Source organism: Microcaecilia unicolor, chromosome 7, assembly GCF_901765095.1.
Source record: "Microcaecilia unicolor chromosome 7, aMicUni1.1, whole genome shotgun sequence".
In the NCBI taxonomy this organism is placed as follows: domain Eukaryota; kingdom Metazoa; phylum Chordata; class Amphibia; order Gymnophiona; family Siphonopidae; genus Microcaecilia; species Microcaecilia unicolor.
Window position 1 is genome coordinate 184,686,319 of NC_044037.1, and position 14,022 is coordinate 184,700,340.

The following is a 14,022-nucleotide window of genomic DNA, read 5'->3' on the forward strand; positions in this document are numbered from 1 at the left end:
AGATTTTATGCTGCTTATCCCAGAAATAAGTGGTGGCTTCTCTCAAGTCCATCTTAATAATGGCTTATGGACTTTTCTTTTAGTAACTTGTCTAAACCTTTTTTTAAACCCTGCTAAACTAAATGCTTTTACCACATTCTCTGGCAATGAATTAAAGAGTTTAATTACACATTGAGTGATAAAATATTTTCTCCGATTTGTTTTAAATTTACTACTTAGTAGCTTCATTGTGTGCCCCCGAGCTCTCGTATTCTTGGAAAAAGTAAACAAGCAATTCAGGTCTACCCGTTCCACTCCACTCAGTATTTTATAGACCTCTATCATATCCCCTCTCAGCTGTCTCTTCTCCAAACTGAAGAGCTCTACCTTCTTTGGCATTTCCTCATAGGGAATTGTCCTATCCCCTATATCATTTTTGTCGCCCTTCTCTGTACTTTTTCTAATTCTGCTATATCTTTTTGAGTTGTGGTGACCAAAATTGCACACAAAATTTGAGGTGCAGTCGCATCATGGAGTGATACAAAGGCATTATATAATATTCTCCATTTTGTTCCCCATTCCTTTCCTAATAGTTCCTAGTATTTTATTTATCCCAACGTTGATTCCTGTGTCACCAGTTCTTCAGTGTTTTTTGGCATTTGCACTGAAGAACTGTTCACTCAGGAATTGAAGCACCTACTTTAAGTCTCATTGATTTGGTTTGGAAACTTGTGTGAGCCCTGATGAAGGTTTTTCCGAAACTTAACCAGGTTGGGTCTTGTTTCCAATAAAATCTTGCCAGCGATCTATGTTGGCGGCGGCGCTACAGCTGACCGGAACCGTATTATCGAAAAAGATGGCCGGCCATCTTTTTTTTCTGATAATATGGTTTAGCCCGGCCAAATGCCATGGAGTTTGCCGGGTTTGAGATGGCCGGGTTTGTTTTTCAGCAATAATGGAAAGTTATGTCGGCCATCTCAAACCCCGGCCAAATTCAAGGCATTTGGCCATGAGAGGAGCCAGCATTTTTAGGGCACTGGCCCCCCCCTGACATGCCAGGACACCAACCAGCCACCCTAGGGGTCACTGCGGTGGACTTCAGAAAAGCTCCCACGTGCATAGCTCCCTTACTTTGGGAGCTGAGCCCCCCAACCCCCCCCCCCAACCCCACTACCCACAAATGTACTGCACCCACTAAAATTTCTCCAGGGACCTGCATACAGCCTCTAGGACTTATTGCTGCTGTATAACTTTGGCACACCAGTTCACACCTGAAGACTAATCTCTCTGAAAAAGTCCTTTCTTGAAATAACCACATTTACTCACAGTTAACTGCAGATCAGAGGTTGTGCCCCACTAGCAAAGAGTCCCCTGGTACTAAGATTAGCAGTAGGTCAGAGCTGGCACAATGGTGTACAATGCCCTCTTTCAGCACCATTCAAGGTAAGAACTATGTTCTCTAACGTGGGTAACACAAGAAAGGGAACTAAAACTGGCTTACAAAAATGGCCACTACCGCATGGACTACAACAGGAAACAAAACAGGGCACACTCTGACTCAGTTAGCAGGGGGGAAAAGCACCATGGGAGTAGAGCCCAGTACCCTACACCCACCACAATGCATTGCTAATGTGACTCTGCAGGGCACTTAACAGAAAATGTGTCACACTCACCCGAGAGCCACATCGCAACCAGGGAAAGACTGTCGGAGGATACAACAGATTCTGCTGTCATGGAGGTGGGTACGGCATTTGAGGCTGGCATACAGGCTGGCAAAAAAGGTTTTCAGTTTTATTTTTTTAGTTTGGAAGGGGATTGGTGACCACTGGGGGAGTATGGGGAGGTCATACCCCATTCCCTCCAGTGGTTATCTGGTCAGTTGGGGCAACTTTTGAGGCTTGGTCATGAAAATAAAAGGACCAAGTAAAGCCGGCGAAATACTGCTTAACACCGCTTTTTTTTTTTTCCATTATCGGCGAAAGCCGGCCATCTGGTAGCCACGCCCATGTCCCGCCTTCGCTAATCTACCGACAAGCCCCCTTGAACTTTCTCTGGCGAAGCGATGGGAAAGCGGCGATGCTGTCAAAAATGCCGCTTTCGATTATACCGATTTCGCCGCTTTTAAGAAATCGCCGGCCATCTCCCGATTTGTGTCGGAAGATGGCCAGCGATCACTTTCGATTATAAGCTGGCTTGTCCCAGAACCAGGGTGGACCAAAAGTGGGGTCACCACTGGAGGAGGGTCAGATCAAGTGGGGTCTGAGCCCGAAAAAGTAAATCAGTGTAAAGAAGAGGAATACAGCCTTTGGGGAAAAATATCTCTCTACAGGATAGGCATGGACAGGAGAAGCTGTAAATACCTGTAAATATAACATTAAATATCCTCTATATATATAATTCGGGGAATTACTTGAGTTCAAATAAAGGTTTTGTACTTGTTTGAGACGTTTTGGGTACTGCCTGGGTTGTAGAAGAGAGAGAGAGAGCTAAGGGAAACGATTGGCTCTAGAGGATAAAGCATAGCCTCTCAAAACCCTGGATCTCTATTCGGGACCATAGACCCACTCCCAGTCTTAATTGCATGTGTGCTGGAACTGATGAGTGAGCGGAGAGTGGCCCTGAATGTGAAACTGAACTAAATCCTGCTCCCAGGATAGCCTTAGACTAGGTTGGACATACATGTACATACAGGATGTTTGTGTATAAATTTAGGTAAAATGCTATTGTATGTACAGAAATTCCTTCTAAATTTGACACCATAATTGGTCAATTATGAACATACGTATGTTCATCAGGGATGATTTGATTATGTATGTATCATTTGTAATCCACTTAGATTAGGAAGAATATAAATACGAAAATAAATAGACTTTAACTTTCTCCACTATGCATTTAAAACAAACTGACTTCAAAATATGCTTGGAAGGCCACAGATGGAACAAACAGGTGGAGCCAAATGTGAGAGGAAGCAGCTTTTATTGGACTTGACATGGCCTGTGTTTCGACGAATGCCTGCGTCAGGGGTCAGAATGATGTTAAAACAAAAGCAAGCTTACTGTCTGAATTCAACAATAGCAGTGTTACAAAATCCAGTAAACAAACAGCTTCTTGCTTAAATGAGTGTCACAACAAGTCAAATAATCATTTTTTCCATCTGTGGCCTACTACACTGTTCTTGTCCTACGTTTGGTTTGTGTTACTGCTTCCTTCTGGTGTGCCTTTTCCTTCAAAATATGTTTCAAAATAGCAGAACAGAGTTCATTTTGTTGCTTCAAACAGATATGATACTCATGTCCATAGAAAGTTAGAAACCAGTCCATTTTAATATTGCATCGAAAACTGTGCTCTTCCGAAGTGCTGTTGGCTTCTCATTGCTTTACTTTGAAATGATTTTTCATACCTAAACGAAGGGGAAAAGCTGTTGGCTTCTCATTGATTTACTTTGAAACGATTTTTCATATCTAAACGAAGGGGAAAAGCTGTGGCTTGAGCCTCCCAGTGACTTGAACCCCCTATCATTGGTCTGATGGATCATATGAGAAGTGCTGGGCTGATGGAGAGTTCGGGAAGCAGTCCGCTTGAAACGCCAGCCATGAGGGAGGATTCATCAGCATCTCTAGGGCTAGAGGCATTGTTGAGCCCCGACTAAAGAGCTCCTCCCCTGCAGCCGCAAGGAACAAGTTCTCCACTTGTGGCGTCAGCAGCGTCCCTATTAGGAAGTATACGGGGCACTGAGCCGAGTGAGGCTCAGTTACATCTACCAGAGATTGAGAAAGAAAATATGGAAGTCCTCTTCCAGAAAAGCAGTCTTGCAGTGAGTTCCATCTCTGGGGATCGAGGAGTTATGCCAAATTAGAGCTGGAAGGAGCTGTGCCTGAACTTGTATCAGTGGAGCCCATTTCTAAGTTTTTGTAAAGGAAGACCACTGAGATAACCCTGGACTCTTTGTGGTTGTTGTTTTCGGATTTGGGTAAGACCTTGTTTCCACAAACTCATGCTGTTTCACAGAAACTTTTTCAGGTAGATTTGAAAGCAGAAAAAACTGAAATGGAGTAAAGGTGTTGTTTTCCCAAGTGGAACAAACTAGTAAGGAGTTATTTGTGGTTCAAAATTTACAGACTTCAGTGGTTAGGGATCTGTCTAATCAGAGGAATAAATGTGAGGCTTTGGAAACTTTTGTGGAAGCAACAATTTTCGCTTGTTGAATTTTCTCTGGGTGTCTATTGTTAGGCCCCAGGAAATGGCAAAACGTTATATGAAAGAAATTATGGGTATACCAGAGGACAAATTGCCTCCTTTTATCCAAGTTTATTATCTTCCAAAGAAAGCTGTGGACCAGCAACAAGCTTCTTTGGATGTTTTAGCTGTATGGGGCATTTTGGACTGTGAAATAGCCACTGCAATGGTTGTTGAAAATTGTGATATCCCCCTTCTCACTCAGGGTGACCTGGTTCTCAATATGCAGATCATATGCAGATTAGTGTGCTACCTCTTCTCGCTCAGGGTGACCTGGTTCTCACTAAGCAAATTAGACAGGTCTCACCAACAGCATATTCCTCAGGCAACTCTTTATTCCAGCCCCTGGACACACTTCTTCTAGCTTAATACTTTATACTTTCATAGGTCTTCAAACTGAGCCTCCACACACAGATACATGGGCTCAGTACTAACTTCAATACTTTGGGGACTTTTAACCCCGGGCTTTGCAGCCTGCTTCTCTCAGTACTGGGACACACAGTCCCCACTTCTTTGGACACACAGTCCTTCCTTCTTTGGACACACAGTCCTGGACACACAGTCATTCCTTCTTTGGACACACAGTCCTTTCTTTGAACACACAGTTCCTATAAGTACTGAGGACACACAGTCCAACACTAATGCTTTAGGGACTTCTTACCCCAGGATTTTCAGCCTGCTTGTCTCCTTGGGACACACGTCCACCACAAGTCCATAGGGTTAGCCAGTATCTTCCAGGGGATCTCTCTTCTTCTGCTGCCAGCTCACTTCTCTTCCTTTCACAACTCAGGTGGGTATAAAGGGGTTAATTAGCCAAACAGGACCCAGCCCATAACCTGCTACACCTGGATCCATCCCAGGACTCTCCCCGGTCCTAGCGACCCCCACCTATGCATTCCCCTACTGACTCCCTCTAGTGGCTTACCCAGACATTTTCCCTGGACATTTTTTTAGGGGAACAACGCCATCTAGTGGCCTGCCCAGGATAGGACAGCCTCTTACTTCTCACAAAATGTATTTTAAAAATAGAGACAAAACATTTATGGGTTTTAAGATTCAAATACTCCTGGACTTCTCATGAGATACCCAACGCCGACGTAGGCAGTTCTTGTTGTTAAAACCAGGTGTTCTTCAAGTTGGGGGAACCTTTTTTCTAAGATATCTTTGTAAATACATCATTAGACACAAATCTATTAAATGTGTTTTCCTAGAACCCTTGCACCTTTCAGCCTTGTTGGCAACTAAGCAAGTGTCAGGAGATTGAATTGTGCTCTTCATTTAGGGGTCCTTTTACAAAGCTGCGGCAAAAGAAGGCCTGCACTGATGTCGGTGCAAGTTTTAGTTGCACGCCGAGGCCCCCTTTTACCACAGTGGGTAAAAGGCAGGTCTTTGTTTTGTTCAGGAAATGGCCGTGCAGTAAGTGATGCATTTGCCATGTGGGGGAGCACTTAACCGCCACCCACTGAGGTGGCGGTAAGGTCTCCCGCGCTAACCCAGCAGTAATTGGGCAGCATGTAGCACTGCCCAATTACCACCGGGTACACACCAGTGCTATAAAAATTGAAATACTTTTGCAGCTCAGGAAACGGCACACATTGGGGGAGGGAACTACTGCTGGGCTGCTAAGCCCATGATGGGCTTACCGCCGTTTCGTAAAAGGTCCCCTTAGTTTATTGCTGTCCCGAAGCACCTTGAGTATGTTATTGCCTTTATTTCCCTCTTTAAGTCCTGGATCTTTATATACTGTGGATTTGAGTGATGTTTAATTTCTTGGTAGGTTTAGGTAGATTATTTTATGTTGTTATTATTATCTTTAATATCACTTTTCTGTACAAGTGTAATTGCTCGGATGTATGTTTAAATTCAATAAATAAACAGGCTTTCAAACAAGTTACAAATATAAAGGGCAATTTTATAAATTGACAACTCAGTCTAGGTGCCCCAATACCATGTGCCAAGTGCCAATTCTATTGGTGCTAAGATTCCCCTATAGAATATTAGCATAAGGTCTGATGTGTAGGCATACCTTCTTATGCCATGTCAGTGGCAGGGGTAAGTTGGCATGCATAGTTTATAGTATTCTATAAATGATGTACCTAACTGGGAAACACGCCTATGGCCTGCCCATGCTTTACCTATGTATATGTCCCCCTTGCAGTTAGGCTCTTATAGACTAGCATGCAGTGCACATAGGCGCCTACCTGTCAATTTTATGGCACCTTTGACGCCACATTATAGAATTGCCCTCATACTGCGTATCACCAAAATGGTTTTATTTATTTGGTTTTAGCTCACACCTTTTCAGTAGTAGCTCAAGGTGAGTTACATTCAGGTACATTGGCAATTTTCTTGTCCCTAGAAGGTTTACCATCTAAGGGGCCCTTACTTGGATCCTTGCATGTGCTAAGGCCATTCTCCTCCCCTGACATGCATTTTTAGTGTGCAGTTAACGCATGCACATTTCAAAGTTGTCACAGGACACATGGGTGTGTCCCCTGCTACTCTATTTTTAGCTGCATTAGGTGCGTTTTAGTGCCAAATGTGGCTTAGTAACAGGACCCCTAAATTTGTACCTGAGGCAACAGAGGGTTAAGGGGCTCCTTTACTAAAGCTTAGCACATGCTAATGGACTTTAGCATCCACTAAGTGCCACATGTCCGTAAGTATAAAATAGAACATGCAGCGTTTAGGTTGTGCTAATATCTGTTAGCATGTGCTAAGGTTTAGTAAAAGGGCCCCTAAGTGACTTGTCCAAGGCCATAAGGAGAAGCAGTTGAATTTGAACAAGCTTCCCTTCTTCTCAGTCCACTGCTCTATTTCTCTACTCCAGTGCTATGACTGCTGAAATAAAATTGTGAAAAATAAAGTATATATATATATATATATATATATATATATATATATATATATATATATATATATATATACGCATCTCTCCAGTATAAGCAAGAGGACTGTGCACTGATAGATTTATTTTATTTGCTGTGTTTTTTATTTTAATAAAATAAAAAAAGGAAAGAAAGAAGAAATAAGAGAAAAGAAAATGTGTTGAGTCATGGAACTGCCATCCCAAAGTTTAAAAAAGGCCATACCTCTACCCCCACTGTAACCTGCGGGGCATACACAGATTACACCCTTTTTGGGTGTAATTGTGGAATGTGACTCTTAGTGACAAATGGAAGAGCATGAAACAGCACCACTTTGGTATTAGATAGTGTACTTTTTAGAAAGTAACTATGTTCCTTTTATCTATAGATCCATATTCTCATGCCCAAATATACTAACAAATACTGACATCAAGGTATTATAAAAAAAATAGGTTGCTTATTTACTTACATAGCAGCAAAAGAAAAAGCAAGAATAAAGATAAAGTTGGTCTTATCATGAAAATAGCTCAGAGCAAACACATATAAATCCCTAAGGTAGGCTTCTAATACAGCCAGTTATCCTAGCCCAATAGTACTGCACAACAATTACATGGCAACTATACAACCTGGATCAAGATGGCACCAGACATCCAGCAAGTAGCAGAGTGTTCCTCAGATGGATCAGACAGGCAGTTAGAGCAGGGGCTGCACTTTGGACCTGAATGTAAAGCAAACAGCCTTTTCCCTCAGATATGAGCCTCTTTTACGCAGAAATTGCAGGCTGCAGCTGGGTTGGTGACGTGTATTCTGGCTTTGTTGTCGATGCGCGACTTTGTCTCAGATGTTGTGACTTGGAAAGCAAAGAACTGACCAATTTGCGTCAAATGGAAGGAGCAGCTCGACCATGTATCATTCTTCCAGTAAACAATGTTTATTCCTTGGGTGAAAAGGGGCCTCATAATCTGAAGCAACAGGTTGTTGATTTCCAATGTTGTGATGTGGGAAACCTAACACTGTGTCACATGCATGATGAGGCAGGGTCATTCTGACCATGAGGTCCTGGTTTCACAAACAATGTGCAATTGTTATTCTCCTTGTCCACCAGCAACCTTGGCAATGTCTGGCAATATCCTTCCTGACTGCCAGTCTGAGGCATAAAAATCAACAGGCCTTTGCATGAAAGTTGAAGTGAGCCAGACTTTTATGGAAGGCTTCCCAACATGTATCAGGATGTTTGAATGAGCCTGACTCTGACTTGTGGTACCACATAATGAAATAGTATATAACTGTGCTATGTAGTGCTACATATATAGGGGGTCTTTTACTAAAGCTTAGCTTCAGCTATCTGCAGCAGGGCCCATAGGAATAAAATGGGCCCTGCTGCAGATAACTCGAGCTAAGCTTTAGTAAAAGACCCCCATAGTGCCTTTTGCTCTCACACACACCCCAGCTCAAAAACATCTCTCTGGAACCTCCCTCTCTAGAATCCTACCTTCTCTGTGGGTGTAAAGGGGCAAGAGTTGGTCCTTTAACATCAGTGGGTGCTCTACTTCAACAATGGTATGGGCCCCAGGTCTGCCAGTACCATTCAGAAATACCACATTGGCAGAGTAGGAGGGGATAGGGAACATCCATTCTATTTTTTATCATTAGATGGGGTGAAATGTTGGAGGGAGGCCAAATGTACAAGGGGGAATGCACAGGCAAGAAGACTGTTTCTTTATTTAAAAAGTACTGATTGCAGGGAAGGATAGGGAGATGACAGCTGTTGTTTGAAAATGAAACAAAAATATAAATGCTTTTTTAAAAAAGTGTTGTTTTCAAATTTGTAGAAATGTCTGAAAAACACATCCTTCATGAACAATTAACTAGTTTATAAACTGGGAAATGTGTCCAGCCTAAATCTTGATTGTAATGTTTGCAAGAGCCAGCTTTGCATCAGTTCTTGTTGTACAAGTGCACCAAAAACCAAATACTCTTGGCAAAAAATAACTGGACATCCTGTTCCTTAACAGTGATGAACAAATGCACGGGGCAGTTCTTGGACGCAAAGACTTCTGGCGCAAAATGTTCAAGTCGCAGAGTGCTGCAAGCGACACTAGCAGCCAGTCGGAGCAGGACACATCAGAATGCACCACTGCCCATTCCGGGAACACAACAGAAAGACGCTCTCGCTCCCGTTCCCGCAGAATTTCTCTTCGAAAGAAATTGAAACTCCCCCTAGGTAAATATTTGGATTTGCACGTCATGTCTATTGTGTTTCATCTGCTCTCAATACATGAACTGCTTTGGGTTCTAATCCTGCTAGATCAAAAGTTAAATAAAGAAGTATGAATAATGCTTAGTTTGAAGCAATAGTGGGATGATTGAGGAAGATATAGTGTTACACATCTACAATAGGACAGAACCACTTGTCTATCATAGTGATAGGTAGTATTATGCTTCTTGGATGCACTGTTTTAGAACATGATCAGCAACCAAGGATCTATACTGCCGGAGATATTACTTCAAAGTCCAGTCCTCACCCTAAAACAATGGATGGTGGGTAAATATTCAAAAGCACTTATCCAGAAAATAGCACCTGCTATCTAGAGGCACCATCTGCATAGTGCCTCTGAATATCTTTATAGATCTTCACAGCACTATGTGCGTAGTGCTAGGACAGAGCAAGGAGGTCCCAGAACTTATCTGGATAGAGGCAATATTCAGTCTGCTATCTGGATACCTTATCCAAATAACTTAGAACAGATAGATAGTCTGTTGTAAATTATCTGAATATATCTGGATAGAGAAACGAGTGTTGTCACTATTCAGATAACCAGCACTGGTCACAGAATGGGTGTAATTCTGTAAAGAAGACACCAATAATTACACACCAAATATGCATCTAAATGACCAGAACACCTGTATCAGATTTTATTTGATGGATGGGTTAGTAAATTCTTATTAAACTTGATATGCATGCAATTGCCAGAAACTACACACATATTTTGCAGGTGGTGTTCACATGCGCCTATTCTGGGTGAAGCATGGCCGTTATCTTGGTATTCTATAAAGGAAACTAGGTATCCACTTTCCTTTATAACATTTACCCCCAGATTCTAAATAGCATGATTTAAGTTGTGCATACAGATCCAGTCATATTCTGGATTTGCACATGCAACTTAATTATTTAACAAGCTAGTTAGCACTAATATTGCCACTTAGCAATCAATTATTAACACTAATTGGCATTAATTAGAATTTATGCGCAGAACTGTCTAAGCGTATTCTATAACGTGATGCACATAAATTCTAAGTCACATAGTTGTAAAAGGGGCGTGGCCATGGGCATGGAATGGGCTGGATGTGGGTGTTTTCAAAAACCTATGTGCGTGGTTATAGAACACGCCCGGTCCGCATATAATTTAGGCATCAGCATTTACACCGTTTTACTTGGTGTAACTGCCCATGACTAAAGTCAGTTGCACAGATAGGTGTGCTCAGTGTATTCTATAAACCGCATGGGAAATTTTTAGTTGATATGATTGATTGAAATAGTTCTCATTGTGGTCTATCATTGCCTATAATTAATTTACTCCAGGTATTTTAAAACATAAAAGAGGCAATTCTGTAAAGGTTGCCCAATTTTGGGTGCTAAAATGAGAGGCACTGAGCTTGTATTCTGTAACAGATTCCATTTTAGAACAAAACATAAGTTTGCATTTGCATGCTAATATTTAGGTGCTATCACTTAACACAATGCAAAAGGCAGGTGTGAATGTTATAAAAACATAGGTGTTGCCATACTGGGGACAGACCGAAGGTCCATTAGGCCCAGTATCCTGTTTCCAACAGTGGCTTATTCAGGTCACAAGTAGCTGGCAAGATTCCAGAACAGTAAAAAAAGACTTTATGCTGCTTATCTTAGAAATAAGCAGTGGATTTTCCCGTCCATCTTAATAATGGCTTACGGATTTTTAGGAAATTATCCAAACCTTTTTTAAACCCTGCTAAGCTAAGTGCTTACACATTTTCTGGCAATGAATTCCAGAGTTTAATTACACATTGAGTGAAGACATATTTTCTCTGCTTTGTTTTAAATTTGCTACTTATTAGCTTCATTGCGTGCCCCCTTGTCTTAGTATTTTTTTGGAAAGAGTAATCAAGTCATTTCAAGTTAATTCGTTCCACTCCACTCATTATTTTATAGACCTGTATCATATCTCCCCTCAGCCATCTGTTCTCCAAGCTGAAAAGCCCTAGCCATTTTAGCCTTTCCCTCATAGAGAAGTCGTCCCATCCCCTTTATCATTTTCATCACCATTACACGCTAGCGCGTGACTTATAATATCCTATTTGTTAGCACTAATTGGCAACAACTTGAATTTACTCAAGAAGCTTGCTAAGCACTATTCTATAATGATGCACGTAAATTATTCAGTGTGCAAGTGAAAAGGTGGCATGGGTATGGACAGGTCAGGGACATTCACTGATGAGTGCAGTATTCTAGAATATGAGAGATCCAAGCTTATTTAGGCACGGAGATTTACAGCAGGTTTCAGCTGGTGTAAATTCTCACACCCAATTTCCGTTGCTTAGCGCTATTCTAAATGGCTCCCAGCTTGGAGCACTGTTTATAGAATAAGCGCTCAGTGCTCACTTTTTTCAGGGCCCAAATTTGGGCGTCATTCGCTGAATCACTACAGGGTTCTTTTACCAAGCTGTGGGAAAAAGGGCCCTGTGCTAGTGGTGGGGGTCGTTTTTCCCGCATCCCAGGGCCCTTTTTACCACGGCAGGTAAAAAGATCCCAGGCACACATGGCCATGCGGTAAGAGAACTCTTACCGCATGGCCATGCAAAGGGGAGCCCTTACCGCCACCCACTGAGGTGGCGATAAGGGCTCCCATGCTAACCCAATGGTAACCGGGCAGCACGCATCAATGCCCAATTACCGCCAGGTTATTGCCCTGCAAGCCACTTCCAGGGGTTTTATTTTTCCCGTGGAAATGGCACGTGCTTGGGGCGGGACTACCACCAGCGGCAGCGTTGGGCCAGCAGTAGTCCAGAAAGAGCGAGCGGTAAGCCCGCGTTGGGCTTACCACCGCTCTGTAAAAGGGCCCCTAAACTTGTAGAATACTGCTTACTGCCACGAATGGTACATTCATGCACATAAGTGCTGGTATTCTATAATCTTCGCATGCAAATTGCGCTTACATTTAGATGCTAAGATTAGGTGGAAAGATGACAATTCTACTAGAACCTTAATACAGCTGCCAATTCTATGAAGAAATGTAGGCACCTATTTTCCTTTTTAGAATATTAGTGTAGCCAAGTATTTGAGTATCCACTTAGGTGCAAGCACTGATGCCATCCACTGAGCTTGAGTAAGTGCGTGTGCTTACCCCCAGATTCTATGTAGCGTGCCTAGAGTTACATGTGGTTCTGTGCATAAATCTAGATGGATTCTATAACTATGTGTGTAGCTTAATTGTTTTAACAAGCTGTTAAGCATTAACAACTCTTATCAAGCAATAACGAGCACTAATTGGCAAAAATTAGAATTTACGTTCGCACATTGATATGCGTATTCTGTAATGTACTGCGCCTAAATTCTAATGTGCGCAGGCAATAAGGGGTGTGCTTTGGGGCGTGGAAATGGGCGTTTTGTGGGCGTTCCAAAATATACGTTGTTAGAAAATATGGTCCAGTGCATGTAAATCCTCGTGCAGGGATTTGCACCAGCTTTTCGTTGGTGTTAATAAACATGCGTAGATTTAGTCGCATGAATTACACCTAAACATATTCTAAATACCACGTGTAGATTTACACGTGGTATTTAGAATACACTTAGGTGTAATTGCCTACCATGCATTAATTTTAGGTGCCATATATAGAATAGGGCCCTTAATGCCAAAGATGCATGTGTAACTTATAGTATTCTATAAATTACATGCATAAGTGTGAATCCCGCCCATGCTCCGCCCAGACTATGCCCATCTCTATGCCCACATTATGTAAGATGTATGCTTTACAGAATACTGCTTAGGTGCCTATTCGGTACATACATATGTATATGCATAGCTAATATGTAAATGTTAGCACCTACCTTATAGAAATGCCCCCTAAGTACCATAGATTTGATGACGTGCGCAAAAAATGAAATTACCTCAAGAGCCACGCTTAGTAAAAGGGGCCCTTTAAAGATTGCTTCAGAGCTGTCATGATAGCATGAACGTTTAATCTTCAGACTTCTCTTCTAATTACTCTGATCTGTAATAGGAAACTGGCTGAAACGTTCTTCCCTGTCTGGACTGACGGATGGTGTGGAAGATCTCTTGGACATCAGCTCTGTCGATCGTCTTTCTTTCATTAGGCAGAGCTCCAAGGTGAAATATATTTTTTATATATAAAAATGTACATAAGCTTGCCCCTTCTGTAGAGGGCCCGATCTTTATCAGCAGCCCCTCATGTATAGTTGGTTGGTGACTCAACAGTTTGTGGAGGCTAAGATGAGGTTGGGTTAGAGTGGGATAGGATTGGGTAAGCTGGGGTACGTTAAAATCCTTAGGCTTGCAATGAAGCTACAAAGTAGTAAATTTAAAATGAATCATAGAAAAGTTTTCTTCACTCAACGTGTAATTCAACTCTGGAATTCGTTGCCAGAAAATGTGGTAAAGGTGGTTAGCTTAGCAGAGTTTATAAAAGGTTTGGATGGCTTCTTAAAGGAAAAGTTCATAGACTATTATTAAATTGGACTTGGGGAAAGCAAAGGTAGCATAAAATGTTTTGTACTTTTTTGGGGATCTTGCCAGGTATTTGTGACCTGGATTGGCCACTATTGGAAACAGGATGCTGGGCTTGATGGACCTATGGTCTGTCCCAGTATGGCAATACTTATGTACTTATGTAGGGTGGGGGAACACCTATGTCAGCAGTAAAGGGACAGTAGAGACACTTT

At 42.1% G+C, this 14,022-nt stretch overlaps 1 protein-coding gene across 1 annotated transcript in view; it reads left to right on the forward strand.

Annotated features, from left to right (window-relative positions):
• The window catches only part of UNC80 (unc-80 homolog, NALCN channel complex subunit), a 417,216-nt gene that overhangs the window by 135,779 nt on the left and 267,415 nt on the right, over positions 1-14,022 (forward strand). The window contains 2 exon segments of the mRNA XM_030209474.1: positions 9,098-9,306; positions 13,344-13,450. Coding sequence (XP_030065334.1) covers positions 9,098-9,306; positions 13,344-13,450 — 316 coding nt within the window.